Below are 16,925 nucleotides of genomic sequence, written 5' to 3' on the forward strand. Positions count from 1 at the left end.
CTTTGAATTTTTCAAAAGCCTATAACTTGAGTACTATTTAGGATAGATAAATGAAATTTCACATGTAAGTAAAAGATCTAATTCTCTACCTTCTTTCAAATTTTGAGTAATTTCCGTTGACCGGAAGTACTAATAATTCTTTTTTCTATGAGATTCTGTTCTATTTTTTAAAGTTTAAGTAACTAAAAATCATGTCTATATACCAAGTTATATAAGAATATTCGAGAAAGTTTTGGGGAGATCACTCCCGGTTTATTTTGATCTATTACCAGAACCAGACTGTTACTCCAGTTTTCAAAAATGTTCACAAGTCTTGAAAGTTTGTTGTTAGCATTCTTACATGGAGCAGTTTCGTGACATGGAATTGTTGTGTAATAATTTTTCAAAAATTAAACCGCAGATTAAAAAAAATACCATAATACCTTTAAACATTTAGAACATAACTGCATAAATCTCGAAAAAAAGAGTTAAAGCAGTCTAGTTCTGGGGAATATATTTATTTATTTTAAAAATGTATTTAATACATATTTAAATAGAAAACATTATCACCTTAGAGTCACAAAGTTGTAGGCGATATTTTTTGTATATAAACCATACTACTCAAGTTGTTGTATTATGTTCAAATTCTCTATTCTTTATGTGTTGGTCTTGTATTGTATTTTGAAAAATAACGTCAAAGTTTACGAACTCATTTGAAAGAAAATACAAAGAATATAATGTCGTTTCTGTGAATGAAGTTTCTAATTTAGAGTCTCTAACTTATTTCTTAGAATGTGTAGCGCCCAAACATATTTGAGAACCTTCTAGCAATCACGTCCATGAGAACCAGGCTAGCGGTCATGTCTTTGAGAACCGTGTTGCGTCCAAACGTCTTTGAAATCCGCGTAGCAGTTATTAAAAAAAAACGTGAATCGCGCGGAAGTCTGCCGGTACACGGAACAGTCCGTCAAAACATTTTGTTGTGTCCTTGTTTTGGTGACAAGTTGAAGTCTAACCAAGTCACACGTCTAGGTGCGTGCGTCAGACTGTTAGGTTTTACTTTATTGAAACTTGGTGATCCGATTCACTAATAGATTGGTGATACATTCGAAAACACTTTCTGATGGTTAGATTAGTGGTACATTAAGAAACACTTTCTGATGTTTAGATACAGTGGCGTAGCGAGGTCGGGTGTCACCCACCCGGTGCGGCACTTAATGGTGTCACCCCACAGAAGCGTAGCAACCCTTCCCAGGGACAAACTTTCAATTTTCGATTTGCACCCCTCCCCCCTCAAACTTTCGATGTGCACCTCTTAAAATACTATTTAACACTCGAATTAATCACTTAATTAAGTGGAAATCATTTTTCTCTATATATTTTGCTATTTTTTTGCCTTGGTGTCACCCCCCCCCCCTAAGTGGTGTCACCCGGTGCGATCCGCACCCCCCCCTCGCTACACTACTGGTTAGATATGTGATACATTAGGGCGCACTTTCTGATTGTTCGATTGGTGATATATCAGAACCCACAATGTACTTAAGTCCCAAGACGTCCCAAAGTCCACCCAGCTCTGATGGGGACCCGACTCATGTTAGGGAAACTAAAGGCGACTGGGCATAGTGCTGACCATACTATCCCTTCATATACCGAGGGCACTTACTCAGGTGAACTCTACTTTACCTGCTCCTATGGGTCATCTGTTCGATAAGGACGCTTTACTCTTTATACACATTATCTTAATTTAGATTAATGATACATTAGCTCATCGCACATTTGGGCCGCTAGATAGGTGTGCACAAGGGAACGCACATTTCTACTTCCTGTATTAGAGAAACATACTGTCATCTGCTAGTTTGGTGACAAATGTGGATGCACATTCTCTCTGCTAGATTTGCGATATACACACCCTGAAATATAATTTCAAATGAATTCAAATGTCTGCAAATCGTGATTTTATCACTTCTTCCATGTTTGTATAGCCTTGCCTCCTGATTGTATTGTCATAGATAATCTCCGTTTTGTTTGTGTACAAGCTGAAAACAATGTTGTGATAGTTGTTGGAAAATATTGATAACGAATTTCAGTTGCTATTGCGAGGCAATCATTTGGCTTGAACTCCCAGTGTAAAAGAAAAGAAGGCCGACTAAATAATCCTGGAGGACAGTGGAAGGAGAAGCAAGGGCTGCTGGGTTTACGTGGACTCTACTAAAGAGAGCTGCACTAAACAGAGTCTGATGGACAGGTGTAGCAGCAGCTCTTTACTTCTCGGGGACGTCAAACAATTAAGTATGTTACATTCAGGCAAGCCCCAGCCCCAGCCCTAGCCCTAGCCCCGGCCCTGGCCCTGGCCCTAGACCTAGCCCTAGCCCTAGCCCTAGCCCTAGCCCTAGCCCTAGCCCTAGCCCTAGCCCTAGCCCTAGCCCTAGCCCTAGCCCTAGCCCTAGCCCTAGCCCTAGCCCTAGCCCTAGCCCTAACCAAACCCTAACACAACACCAGTATTTTCCAAACAACATCAACCAACTGAGACGGTATGGTTGAGCGGTAGAGCACGTAATTGCTAGCCCGAATGTTTTAAGTTCAGTTAGTCTCTAGAACATAGTCTACCTTGCATTGTAAATACCTGTCTAGTGTCGAAAAACACAAAATGTGCCGAGAAAATCGAAACAGATAAACTCTACTACATCTACCCCGTGGATCTGCCGATCTGAACCTCACTAATACTTAGGCAACTCTAACCTGGCTTTATTTTACACGCTTAACCACATTCACTTCAGTTAATCTATATACATATATATATATATATATATATATATATATATATATATATATATATATATATATATATACATCAGTCAACCTGTATATATGCCAGTTAGTCTTCCTGCGTATACATCAGTTAATCTACCTACATATATGTGAGTTAATCTACCTGTATATACGTCAGTTAGTTTACCTACATTTACGTCATTTAATCTACCTGCGTATCCGTCAGTTAATCTACCTACTTAAACGTCAGTTAATCTACCTACATATACGTCAGTTAATCTACCTGTATATACGTAAGTTAATCTACCTACATATACGTCATTTAATCTACCTGCGTATCCGTCAGTTAATCTACCTGCGTATACGGCAGTTAACCTACCTGTTTATATGTCAGTTCAACTACATACTCGAATGACAATAAAAACTAAATGGAAAAAACTGCCAGTCAAAACCATTGGAAACTAACAAAATAAAAAACAATTACAAGCACTGAATGTAAAAATAAAACCTTATAAAAACTCATCACATGGTCAAACTAAGCTTTAACATATGTAATATTTACAGATTCCCCCCCCCTCCATCCAAGAGACAAAATCTAGTTATGATCCCCCCTCCCTCCCTCGCTAACTAAGCCGCTATTTAAAAAAATAATTCACTACCACCCCGCACTCCTAAAAAAATCTACCCCCCCTCACGTTCATTGAGCAAGTGCCCACACTGTTCGCCCCTTGACCCACAAATCACTAAACAGTTCATGCCACAAATCAAATTGAACCAACACATAGACATCTATGTACAATAGCTTTCTCTTGTCCCCCTGTCCCCCCCCCCCCCCCGCCCACCAGCGATCACCAGTCTAGCAACCACGGCGTACCGGAGCAGAACTACAGGTTTATTTATCCAAACAAGTTGAATCGAAAGGTTGTCAATGGCGTATTCACGACCATAGTATACATACCCACACCCCGTACCATAACACGTATCCCCGTCCCCTGCACCCTAATCCACACAAACATTTTTTTCTCTAACCCAGTCCCCTCTACCCTAACACACACCCACCCCCTTTACCCCACCCAAACACACCATGTACCCTAACCCTAACCCCCTCTACACTAACCCACCCCCTCTACCCTAACCCACCCCTTTACCCTAACCCTAACCCACCCCTCTACCCTAACCCACCCCTCTACCCTAACCCACCCCTCTACACTAACCCACCCCTCTACCCTAACCCACCCCTCTACCCTAACCCACCCCTCTACCCTAGCCCACCCCTCTACACTAACCTACCCCTCTACCCTAGCCCACCCCTCTACACTAACCCACCCCCTGTTCCCTAACCCACCCCTCTAACCTAACCCACCCCTGTACCCTAACCCACCCCTCTACACTAACCCACCCCCTGTTCCCTAACCCACCCCTCTAACCTAACCCAACCCTATACCCTAACCCACCCCTCTAACCTAACCCACCCCCTCTACCCTAACCCACCCCTCTACCTTAGCCCACCCCTCTACCCTAACCCACCCCTCTACCCTAACCCACCCCTCTACCCTAACCCACCCCCTCTACCCTAACCCACCCCCTAACCCTAACCCATCCCTCTACCCTAACCAACCCCTCTACCCTAACACACCCCCTGTACCCTAACCCACCCCTGTACCCTAACCCACCCCTCTACCCTAACCCACCCCTTTACCCTAACCCACCCCTCTACCCTAACCCACCCCTCTACCCTACCCGAACCCACCCCTCTACCCCAACCCACACCCTCTACCCTAACCTAAAGCCATACCCACGTATTCTTACTACCAAAACCCCTTAACCCAGACACACCCGCATGTACCTTAACCCACACCCCACACCCTTACCGTACATCCACACCCCACACACCCTAACCCACACCTACACCATTCAACGACACATTCTTATAGCGTCTCTCATGAGAAAAAAAAAACCTGCCAAAAATAGACCATAAACAGCCTAGAAAATCAGTGGTGTGTGGTCTATAGAAGCACTTTTCTTTAGACCAGTGTCGACGTCACAAACCCCGCCTCTGATACAACACAACAACTAGGCTGGATGTTTCGTTCACTTCAACGGCGGCGCACGTACCTAGATCTACAACTTCATAAATTACACGTACCTTCATTTTATCTAATCCAAATCTAATACACGATTTTAACGAAACTTTAAATTATATTAATTACAAAAAAAAAAAAAAAAAAAAAAAAAAAAAAAAAAACAATTCTCCAAGACGTTGGTTCGTCATTGTGACCCATTTTCTCGACCTACTTAAGCCACGCCCCTGAAACCCGGACGGTATAAAAATAGATATCAGTGGAGGAATCCGTCATAGGAAATGTAGCGGCACTTGCGACTGTATGTGACATCCATTACGACATGCCCTGGCTAAAGAAACACATACGGCCTATGGCGGCTAAATTACGTTCACCGCGGAAATATTTTTCGAATAATTTCTGGAAAAGGTAGGACAACGCTTTTTACTTATAATTAAAGTGATTAATTATCTCTATAAAAGTACACTGTACCCTGATATATTGTGATTATTTTAAAAGCCGATTATATTATTTTACAAATTTGTGGATGGAAATAGAACAATTCACTGTATATTATTTGTGTTTTGATAGAGTTAGTCTAATAAACGCAAACGAATGCGACATTACTTAACTTGATAATCACGATACAGCGATATGAATTAAGAGATTATCATTTATAAAAGCAATAGAGATCGCCTTATAGATGTAGTTTTAGACATAAACCAGTGTTCATTGTGTTTTATGAATGTCCGATACTTATGGTCTCGCTGTATGTTTTTACGTCCCCTGAACTCTAAAAGCACTCGACAGATGAATGGTTTAGTCCGGGGGTTGACGGTCCAATCAGCACTGGTGGTGTTGTGTTCATAATTAGTGGCGCTTCTTAGATTGTTTGGCTTAATTGTTTGAACGTTCTTGGTCGTACTGAATAGTCGGGTTTAGACCGTTGGTGCTATGTGGTTGTCCTTAGACTGGTTGGTGGTGTCATGTGGTTGTCGGTAGACTGGTTGGTGGTGCCGTGTGGTTGTCATTAGACTGGTTGGTGATGTCATGTGGTTGTCATTAGACTGGGGGGTAGTGCTGTATGTGGTCATTAAATTGATTGGTAGTGGCATGTGGTTGTCATTAGTCTGGTTGGTGGTGCCGTGTATGGTTGTCATTAGACTAGTTGGTGGTGCCGTGTGGTTGTCATTAGTCTGGTTGGTGGTGCCGTGTGGTTGTCATTAGTCTGGTTGGTGGTGCCGTGTGGTTGTCATTAGACTAGTTGGTGGTGCCGTGTGGTTGTCATTAGTCTGGTTGGTGGTGCCGTGTGGTTGTCATTAGTCTGGTTGGTGGTGCCGTGTGGTTGTCATTAGACTAGTTGGTGGTGCCGCGTATGGTTGTCATTAGACTGGTTGGTGGTGCCGTGTGGTTGTCATTAGACTAGTTGGTGGTGCCGTGTGGTTGTCATTAGTCTGGTTGGTGGTGCCGTGTGGTTGTCATTAGTCTGGTTGGTGGTGCCGTGTGGTTGTCATTAGACTAGTTGGTGGTGCCGTGTGGTTGTCATTAGTCTGGTTGGTGGTGCCGTGTGGTTGTCATTAGTCTGGTTGGTGGTGCCGTGTGGTTGTCATTAGTCTGGTTGGTGGTGCCGTGTGGTTGTCATTAGTCTGGTTGGTGGTGCCGTGTGGTTGTCATTAGACTGGTTGGTGGTGCCGTGTGGTTGTCCTTTGACTGGTTGGTGGTGCCGTGTGGTTGTCATTAGACTGGTTGGTGGTGTCGTGTGGTTGTCATTAGTCTGGTTGGTGGTGCCGTGTGGTTGTCATTAGTCTGGTTGGTGGTGCCGTGTGGTTGTCATTAGTCTGGTTGGTGGTGCCGTGTGGTTGTCATTAGACTGGTTGGTGGTGCCGTGTGGTTGTCCTTTGACTGGTTGGTGGTGCCGTGTGGTTGTCATTAGACTGGTTGGTGGTGTCGTGTGGTTGTCATTAGACTGGTTGGTGGTGCCGTGTGGTTGTCATTAGACTGGTTGGTGGTGCCGTGTGGTTGTCCTTTGACTGGTTGGTGGTGCCGTGTGGTTGTCATTAGACTGGTTGGTGGTGTCGTGTGGTTGTCATTAGTCTGGTTGGTGGTGCCGTATGTGGTTGTCATTAGACTGGTTGGTGGTGTCGTGTGTGGTTGTCATTAAACTAGTTGGTGGTATCGTGTGTGGTTGTCTTTAGACTGGTTGGTGGTGTCGTGTGTGGTTGTCAGTAGACTGGTTGGTGGTGTCGTGTGTGGTTGTCTTTAGACTGGTTGGTGGTGTCGTGTGTGGTTGTCTTTAGACTGGTTGGTGGTGTCGTGTGTGGTTGTCAGTAGACTGGTTGGTGGTGCAGTGTGTGGTTGTCAGTAGACTGGTTGGTGGTGCAGTGTGTGCTCGTAATTAGACAGGGTGTGTATGCCGTATTCACGGGTCTGGAGATCAAATACACCTCACACCGGTACACCAACTCCCCAGTAGACATAATCTATCCCCGTCCCACAAACATAGGCTACAAGACAAACTTAACGTTGTAGCCCAAAAGTTAGCAATCCAATCTGTACATGACTATGATATACACGGGGACATTAAAGCATTTACACAATAAGCTCTATTTGATTTCGTCCACCTTTTATAATTGAGACAGCATTGTCACCTAATGTATGTATAATCTTTTAATATAATCACTGTTGCTGTTTTAAAAAAAAAGCGTCACATTTAGTCACTAAAAAGTCACATTTAGTCCTTAAAAACATATTCAGTCACTAAAGAGTCACATTTAGTCACTAAAGAGTCACACGCTGCTACAAAGCAGTAAGTAGACAACCAACGATGATTGAACCCACCGCTGTACCTAAAGTAATGTGACAACACCAAACCCTACTTTATAGACAAACACAATACAGAACTAGGGATTCTTTAGAGATTCCTTCTTTAACTAGATACCAATACAGAGCTTGCGATCCTATCTTTAACTAGATACCAAGTCCTACAATATAGACATAGAAAATACAGAGCTAGCTATCCTATCTTTAACTAGATACCAAGCCCTATAGTATAGACAAACACAATACAAAGATAGGGATTCCTTCTTTAACTAGACAACTGGTGATTTTTCGAGAAAATTTCACCTGGAGAATTGTGACCTTTCAACCCCCCCCAACCCCCCACCCCACCCTGTCTTATCTACAACTGCGGTTAGTATGTCATACATTACGCTGATCCTCCACACGTAGTAAGGACCGGGAATCACGTGATACACCACCAGCTACAACAGTCACGGCTAGAGATAAGCCCTAAATCTGAGATTAATCCTAAGCCACTGGCACTAATTAATTATGTCACGGAATCGGCTGTTAATCCAACATGATCTACACCTAGTCAAATAAACCGAGGCCATTTTAAAAGATCTTTTATATATATATATATATATATATATATATATATATATATATATATATATATATATATATATATATATATATATATATATATATGTATATGTATATATATATATGTATATATATATGTATATATATATATATGTATATATATATATATATGTATATATATATATATATATATGTATATATATATATATATATGTATATATATATATATATGTATATATATATATATATATATATATATATATATATATATCTGTCTGTCAAGAATACCCTGGAGTTGCGGACGAAGATAAGACATGCCAAGCTCCTGAAACCCCTGACGCCTCTAGCAAATCCTTTTGTTCCATTTGGTTCCTTATCTCCTATATTAAATCTCTCCGGGGGTCCTAGAGACACATTTATCAAAAATTTCAAATTGTGTCCAACTAGAATCTGACGTCAGTATCAAACGTTATGTTGACAACACGTCAACGTTCGATCTATTGGTGACATAGATCATCAGAGATCAAGGATCGAACTTCTGGGAATTCGATCCAGTCTTGGAATGTTTGAAATACAATTTTATTATCGTTCGGCTGTATATTTTTTCAAATGTTTACAATATTAAGTTTGCTAATGTCAATAGCTCAAGGCCGGTTTTCCGGTTAAATTTTCCGGCTAAATTCTGGCCTTCCTCTCAGAAGCTCACGACAGTGGCTTAGCCAGGATCGTCTCAATGGGGGGGGGGGGGGTCCAATTTTTACCCGGGGACAAACTTTTGATTTGCACCCCCCCCCTCAAACTTTCGATTTGCACCCCCCTCAACCTTTCAATTTATTTTTCCAACCCATTTTGGCGCCCCCTAAGGTCGGAGCCCGGGGACATATGTCCCTCCCCCCTCGCTACGCTACTGACATTTAGTATGACCCCCCCTAACCCCCCCCCCCCTGCCTACGCCACTGGCTGACGATGGTGTTGAGGGGCAGGGGGGGGTGTAAGGGAATATGTGTGTACCCGGGGCGGGGATGAAAGCTGTTTCATGTTTACAATCTACATACAGGTAGCACTTATAGAAATACAAGTACTCTACTTAATCTACACCCCCTTTCACCAATGTAAAGTTGTCAGATATAAAATCTAACCCTGATCCTAACCTTGAGACAAAATCTCCCTTTACCCACGACATAACAATAGTTATAGAACTTAATCTTAGCAAAACAACCGTCATTTTTCCAACGCTAGCTAACTAAAACATAACGCAAACCCTAACCCTAACAATACAAACGTCATTTTTCCAACCCTAGCTTATGGCCTAGATAGCAAGAACATAAGCAGACCCTTCCCTTAGCCTAACCCTAACAGGACAATCGTCTTTTTCCTAACCGGAGCTAAATAAAAGCCTAACATAAACCCTTACTCTAAAAACGAACTGTCATTTTTATGCCCAGGAATAATCTGGAAAAAAAAAATCCTTCAATGTCCTCGAGATTAACCGAATGAAGCGCATAATGTCCCCCTACCCCACCCCCACCCGTCCCCCAACGAACAGCGCCGCCTACAGCTGTAAGAGATCCCCGGGTCCCCCACACAAAACCTCCGTACCGAGATCACCTGTATGTGACGTCACCGAGGGCTCTTTGTGCTGTGGGAATTACGAACAAGTGGGTTTCTCGGGCTTTTCGCTTGCATACAACCCTAGGGGAAATAACTGGGCTCATTGTGAGAATCAATACGCCGGTAGAGACAACAGCTTTTTTTTTTTCGAGAAAAAAATTTACCCCTTAAAAATAATCTTTTTTTAAGAAAAAAAAACAAACAAACAAACCTTCATCAACCTTTAAAATCCAGTTTTTATTTTTACTTGTTAAAAGAAAATCCCTTAAACAATTTATTAAAAACCTCTTCAATAAATTCATTATAAAAAGTTTAATAAGACTTTTTGTAAATTTTCGGGCTTTCCGAATTAAGGTTATATTTGTCACCTTACACTACAAGCACAGGTGAATATTAATACATTTTTTATAAAATTTGGTGTCCAGTATGTTCTGAAAAAATACATTGTATGGTTGCGAATAAATATCAAGCAGTAAAACCAAACAAATGGAACGTCTTGATCAAGTGGTGGATCTCCTAACTGCTAACCAGAAGGACTTGTTCGATTCGTTGGATAAACTGTCCGAAAATAGAGTGCTAGGCTTAATTTTGGCACCCAGCACCCCTTCATTTGTCAAAATGATAGAAACAGATCCACGATAACACTTCACATTTTTTTTACTATCAGATAGACATAATGTGTACTATGTCAAACAGACAGCATCTAAAGAGCTAAAGAAGACAATCTTTTTTAAAATTATTTTTTTAAAATTATTTTTTAAAATTATTTTTTTTAATAAAATATGAAGCTTAGTTAAAAATAATGGAATTTGATTATACTGGGCCAGCACAATGGCATTTTTTTCTTTGGTCTTCGTTGAAAAAAAATTTTGAACATTGTCTTATTCTTAACAGAAATTCTTGTGTGTAGGCCTACTTGCATTTAAAAGAATTTTATTATTTTTCAATATTAAAAACTGTTAAAGAACCTCACAAAATAAAATAAAAATTATCATAATGACTAATGTAAGATTTAATTGGCATTTCTTTATTTGCTTCTCGTCGAAAAAAATATTTGAACATTTTCTTATTCTTAACAGAAATTCTTGTGTGTACTTGCATTTAACAGAATTTCTTGTATATGTGTGTGTGTGTATTTAACATAATTTTATTTTGTTTTTCAATATTAAAAACTGTTAAAGAACCTCATAAAATAAAACAAAAATGATCATAATATAAGATTTAATTGTACTGTAGGTTTCGAACACAGACCTAAAATCTAACACGTTGTGTTTCTATCTCTCTCCCCAGGTCCGTCCTGCTCCCCATCATGCTAGTCCTCTTCATGATCTGCTCATTCGGCATGATCTCCAGCCTCCCCCACACCCGGGACACCTACATCCCCTTCGAGCACACCAAAACCTACCTGCTCAAGGTTAAGAACGAGGCACCTTTCCCCGTGTGGGTGGACGTGGTCGAGTCAGTCGCTGACCCCACGGGCCCGACCCGGGAGATAGGCCAGGACGGGAACATCCTGCAGATGATGGAACACGATGAGGTCAATGACCTTCAACCCGGGGACTTTGATTACCGGGCAGCCGATGCGCAGAGGTCGGAGTTCAACTTGAGGTACGATGACGTCGTTGCGGATAAAGAAGGGAAGCCTCGTTCTGAGAACTTCCCCAAGAATGAAAATAATTTAAACGAGGGCGATGTTAAAAATAGAATTTATTTTAGAAATAAAAGAAGCGGTGCGAAAAATCGAAATCTGAACAATATGAATTTAAAAAGACGAAATAAACTCCGTAATTTTGTTGTGCAAGCAAACACTACGGGAAGGTTATGGCGTAGCCTTAGACAAGAAGGGAATACGAAGAATAGACAATTTTTTAGCAACTACATCACGACGATTGTTGTTCATGTCGATAGGACAGAAAATCCTGGTCGTAACAACGTCAACAGCAACAACAACATCATCGACAGCAACAACAACGACGGTGGCCTGTCGCAAGACAAGGCTAAAAAACACATGGGGTTCGTCAAAAACACGAACTCCGAGGTCGAACCTGGTTCGAAAAATATAAACATTGAAAACGTTCAGCGGAAATTCAATAATTCCATTGCGCATCCCCAAACGCCCGTGCCGGAAGCTCCACGGTTTAAGCCGGCACGAACACGCCGGGAAGCCGGTTCAGAAGTTCACGACGTTGTGTTCCTGAAGGTGCACAAAGCAGCCAGCACCACCGTCTACAACATCTTCATGCGGTTCGCCATCTCCCGACAACTTGACGTCATGCTGCCGAAAAACTCAAACATCATCACCGAAACGGGGTCAATCATCAAACCGGAAGTGCTGTTGCCCTACCCACAAGACCTCAAGTTCAACCTTGTGTGTAGTCACTTAGTGTACAACCGCGCGCAGATCTCCAAGTATCTGAAATCTCCGGACAGAACCGTCTACATCGGGATCGTTCGGGAACCCTTCGAGCAATTCGTCTCTGCCTTTAACTATTATCTCAATACGCACAAGAGACCGCTCTTAGTTCAAATCGCTCTAGACCATCCAAGAAACCCTATCCGGGGATTCCTGGAAAACCCTTTAAAATACGCGGATGTTCCGAAATACGATTACGGCGTGACGTACATCAACAACCGGATGTCCGCGGATTTCGGGTTCCCTATGTGGAACCTGGAAAACGACAAACACCGGGAGGATTTCGTCCGGAAGTTCGTCAAGGTCACGGAGGAGAACTTTGACCTCGTCATGGTGGTCGACATGTTCGAAGAGTCGCTGGTGCTCATGCGCCGGATGCTGCGCTGGAGGGTCAAGGACGTCCTGTACCTGCGCGCCAACACCCGCACGGAGGCGATGCGAGAGCAGACGCTGCACCTGCCGTGGAAGACGAACGTCAAGTTCAACGAGGACGACGTCAAGAACCACAAGCTCTACTCCCCCGTGGACCACGCCCTCTACGACCACTTCAAAGCTCTCCTGGTCAAGGAGGTTCAAAACCAACCACCGGATTTCGCCGGGGAGGTCGAGATGCTGAAAGTCATCCTCAAAGACGTCGCCAGTTTCTGCGAAAACGTGGCCAGCGAGCCCGAGCGTTTCCGGGAATCGGAACTGCGAGTTCCGGACAGTCAGTGGTCGGAATCGTTCACAGTAGAAAACGAGGACTGTAAGTTGTTGGCTACGGACGAACTGGAAATGCTGGACCTAGTTAGGAATAAACAAAAAGAAAGACACGCCGGAAGTTTGTTGTGACGAAAACGAAAGTAGCATCGTAGACTTGAATATCCTGGGGATAATCATACATGGGTTTTTGCAATCAATTTTAAACCTTAATCTGGTCAACTAAAAAACTCACGCATTGAAATCTATATCTGACAAGATCAGTTCATGTGAACAAACACATCCGGTGGTAATATTTATTTCAGCTCAACTTTGTTGCCAACTTAGACAACTGCTGTGCAGAAAATCTAAGATGGAGCTTCGGTGCAGTTCAATGACCATGTTGCACTTTTGGTGCATTCGTTACGGACGCTAGAACTATAGTTCTATAAATAACTCAATCATGACTGTATGTGTGAGTAAACACATCTCAAAGACTGAGACAGGCATAGCTTGTTGAGGCGGTGATAACATACACATAATCTCAAAGACAAACTTCTTGAAGACTAGACAAGGTGCTCACGAGTTTCTTCTACAACTTACGCATTGCTTTATCTCCCATTTAGTCATGTGTTTAGATCCTTCAAATTACCTTAGTACCATGAAAGATCACCAAAAACAATTTTTATTACTATAATATTTGATTTTTTTTTACAATGAAATTATTTGACAAAAGAAGGTAACTTATCAACAGGGTTAATATAACTCATCCATTATCTTCTAACCAAATATTCGTTTAGTATTTGCACTTTTAAAAAATACAGTCAAGGCGTAAGCTAAATAGACTCAGTAACCAAACACAATTTTCATAATTTGACAGTGGCTCTATTCAGAGTCTTCTTGAATGAATATGTAAAACTTGTTTACCAACATTGTAACTTAGCACTGGTTAAAATAAGCTGTCAAAAGTACATAGCTTTTGCCACCAGTCATGTTCATGTAAATCTACATTTAACGATCTGAGAAATGAACTCGTGATTTGTCCCCTCTACATAATTCTTTAATGGCTCGTAGTGTCAGACTGCATATCACTGCCCTCAGTGGCGTAGGTAGGTAGTTGTTCTGGGGTGGGGGGGGGGGGGGCAACATTTGTTTTCATTCTTATTTCATCACAATTTTCAGAAAGTTAAAATGTGGTTTTATATCATTCCAAAATGTTATAAATTCAAGAATCAAAAGAAAGCCGTAAGCGATCTCTGAAGCTACCATAACACCAGAGTTTCTTCCAGGCATCTCTTCGGAAATTTTTTTACCGCCCCCCCCCCCGAACGAAATGAAATTTATATAATTTATATTGAAAATATATACTTTTAACAGTGTCCGCCCCCCCCCCCCCGAAGAAAGTTTACCGCCCCCCGAAAATTTCAAGTGCCTCCCCCGGAGAAAAAAGTCTGGAAGAAACACTGCATAACACTTAAGCTATTTTTGGGGTAGCCTTACATAAGGGGTAATGGTTAGCTCCTCAGACCCCACCCCCTGCCAACGCCTCTGTCCACCCCCCCCCCCCCCCCAAATAAAATTTCAATCCAAACCATTATACCCCAGTTACGTGAACCCATTCACCTCGCGATAAAGACCTGTTTGCCATTTGAAGAATTGGGACCATGTTTGCCGCTAAGGATTGCGACCAAGTCTATCAACAGACGTCACAAACATACGGGTGTTTCTCAGGGATTTCCGTTGACCTACTTACTAGTTCGTCTGTTATTCAATGGCTGCCGTATTCAAGTATTACAATGTCATTTCTTTATTCACGAAGAAAATAAAATATGTATGGGTTTTATTTTTGGAGTATTTCCAACGAGGGTGTATGCTATTTTATTTTTGGTTGCATTTTTAAAAACATTTTTTGTGTGTGTACAAGTACACGACTGGTGATTCATAATTTTATGCATACGTTAATTAATGAATTGAATTTATGGTATAATTATATAACTGTTTCAATTTTTGAAATAATTATGGGTATGATATTCAGTGTTAAAATCTACTTATGATATATTGAGTGTTTCTATTAATTGGGGTTGAAATACGAAGTGTAGGTTACATTGAGGGAATGAGAATATTTTACTCATGATAATGTGAAGGTGATAAATGTGAGTTATGTATTGAATGGAACATGAATTATGTTTTAAGTGGAATGGGGCCTATGTATTAGTGATGATGTGAATTATATATTTAAGAGAATGTGAATTATATATTTAAGAGAATGTGAATCTTAGACTAACTACACTGTTCTCAAGACTTTGAATGGGAGGGTGTTGGAATGGTGTGTATGTGTGGAGGAGGGTGTGAAGAAAAGTGTGAAGAGACGCGACGCGCGCGCGCGCACGTGTGTGTGTGTGTGTGTGGTCCTAGTCTACGTCAAACCAGTACCTGTGGTTATTACTTTGATGTAATTATGTAAATAGTGAAGCATGCCCCCCTCCCATTACACCCCCACCCCCAGTTCATATCTCGCCTACCCAACTGGCCTATACCCTGCACGCACGCAACTCTGCACAAATAAAGTGCGCTGGATTAGATACAGTAGAGACACCCCGCTGACATGTACATGAGGAGGCGCTCACAGGGGAGACGATCTGGCTGCTGTTTAATCAACCGTGTCCCCCACTAACGACCATTTGTGTCCGACCATTTTTTTCCTCTTCTGACGTCCATTTTTGTCCTCTACTATTCGACCATTTATGTCCTCTACTGACGACCATTTATGTCCTCTACTATTCGACCATTTATGTCCTCTACTATTCGACCATTTATGTCCTCTACTGACGACCATTTATGTCCTCTACTGACGACCATTTATGTCCTCTACTATTCGACCATTTATGTCCTCTACTGACGACCATTTATGTCCTCTACTGACGACCATTTATGTCCTCTACTGACGACCATTTATGTCCTCTACTGACGACCATTTATGTCCTCTACTATTCGACCATTTATGTCCTCTACTGACGACCATTTATGTCCTCTACTATTCGACCATTTATGTCCTCTACTGACGACCATTTATGTCCTCTACTGACGACCATTTATGTCCTCTACTGACGACCATTTATGTCCTCTACTATTCGACCATTTATGTCCTCTACTGACGACCATTTATGTCCTCTACTGACGACCATTTATGTCCTCTACTGACGACCATTTATGTCCTCTACTGACGACCATTTATGTCCTCTACTGACGACCATTTATGTCCTCTACTATTCGACCATTTATGTCCTCTACTGACGACCATTTATGTCCTCTACTGACGACCATTTATGTCCTCTACTGACGACCATTTATGTCCTCTACTGACGACCATTTATGTCCTCTACTATTCGACCATTTATGTCCTCTACTATTCGACCATTTATGTCCTCTACTGACGACCATTTGTGTCCTCTACTGACGACCATTTATGTCCTCTACTGACGACCATTTATGTCCTCTACTATTCGACCATTTATGTCCTCTACTGACGACCATTTATGTCCTGACGACCAACGGTGTCCATATAAATAACTCCGTGACATGTTGCTGTATCGAACTTGGTTTCTTTCCCTTTAATTTATGTTTTTAAGTACACTCGACCACAAATTTCTATCTGAATACATTTTCTCATTTCCCTTCCTCTTTGCCATGTCATGTGATCTGTTAAGCTCTGGTCACGTGTGTCATGACATCATAGTCACATGACCCCTATACCCCGTGTTATTTATGTTTTTGCTGCTAAAAATAACATCTCAGTATTGTGTTTGTTGGCCATCACACTTCCGGTTTATGACGTAATGCGGTGCATGTATTTAATTAGCTATAAAATATGTGCAATGCTACAATGATTTTCTATAATTTGTTGTGTGCTGTAAATATCATGACGTCATAAAATGATTTATGAAATAAAATAAAAATGTTAAACAAAAAAAAAACTTGAATCATTTTATTTTTTTACCTTCGGAGAGTGAGTTGATAGAAGTATTGTTTGT

The 16,925-nt window shown here is 41.6% G+C and overlaps 1 protein-coding gene across 1 annotated transcript; it reads left to right on the forward strand.

The window, feature by feature from the left end:
* The first annotated feature begins 5,092 nt into the window (after positions 1-5,092).
* LOC131956588 (uncharacterized) lies at positions 5,093-14,002 on the forward strand. The gene is made up of 2 exons (XM_059321114.1): positions 5,093-5,237; positions 11,094-14,002. The coding sequence occupies exons 1-2, from the start codon at positions 5,152-5,154 to the stop codon at positions 13,045-13,047; spliced, it is 2,040 nt and encodes a 679-aa protein (XP_059177097.1). The 5' UTR covers positions 5,093-5,151; the 3' UTR covers positions 13,048-14,002.
* The last annotated feature ends 2,923 nt before the right edge of the window (positions 14,003-16,925 follow it).

Source organism: Physella acuta, unplaced genomic scaffold (assembly GCF_028476545.2).
Source record: "Physella acuta isolate Inbredline_101_S28 unplaced genomic scaffold, ASM2847654v3 ptg001162l, whole genome shotgun sequence".
Taxonomy (NCBI): Eukaryota; Metazoa; Mollusca; class Gastropoda; family Physidae; genus Physella; species Physella acuta.

Excerpts from the sequence above, each read along its gene's own strand:
- LOC131956588 (XM_059321114.1), top strand. The coding sequence starts at position 5,152 with ATGCCCTGGCTAAAGAAACACATACGGCCTATGGCGGCTAAATTACGT. Across the intron at positions 5,238-11,093 it reads TCGAATAATTTCTGGAAAAG|GTCCGTCCTGCTCCCCATCA; the intron begins GTAGGACAACGC and ends CTCTCTCCCCAG.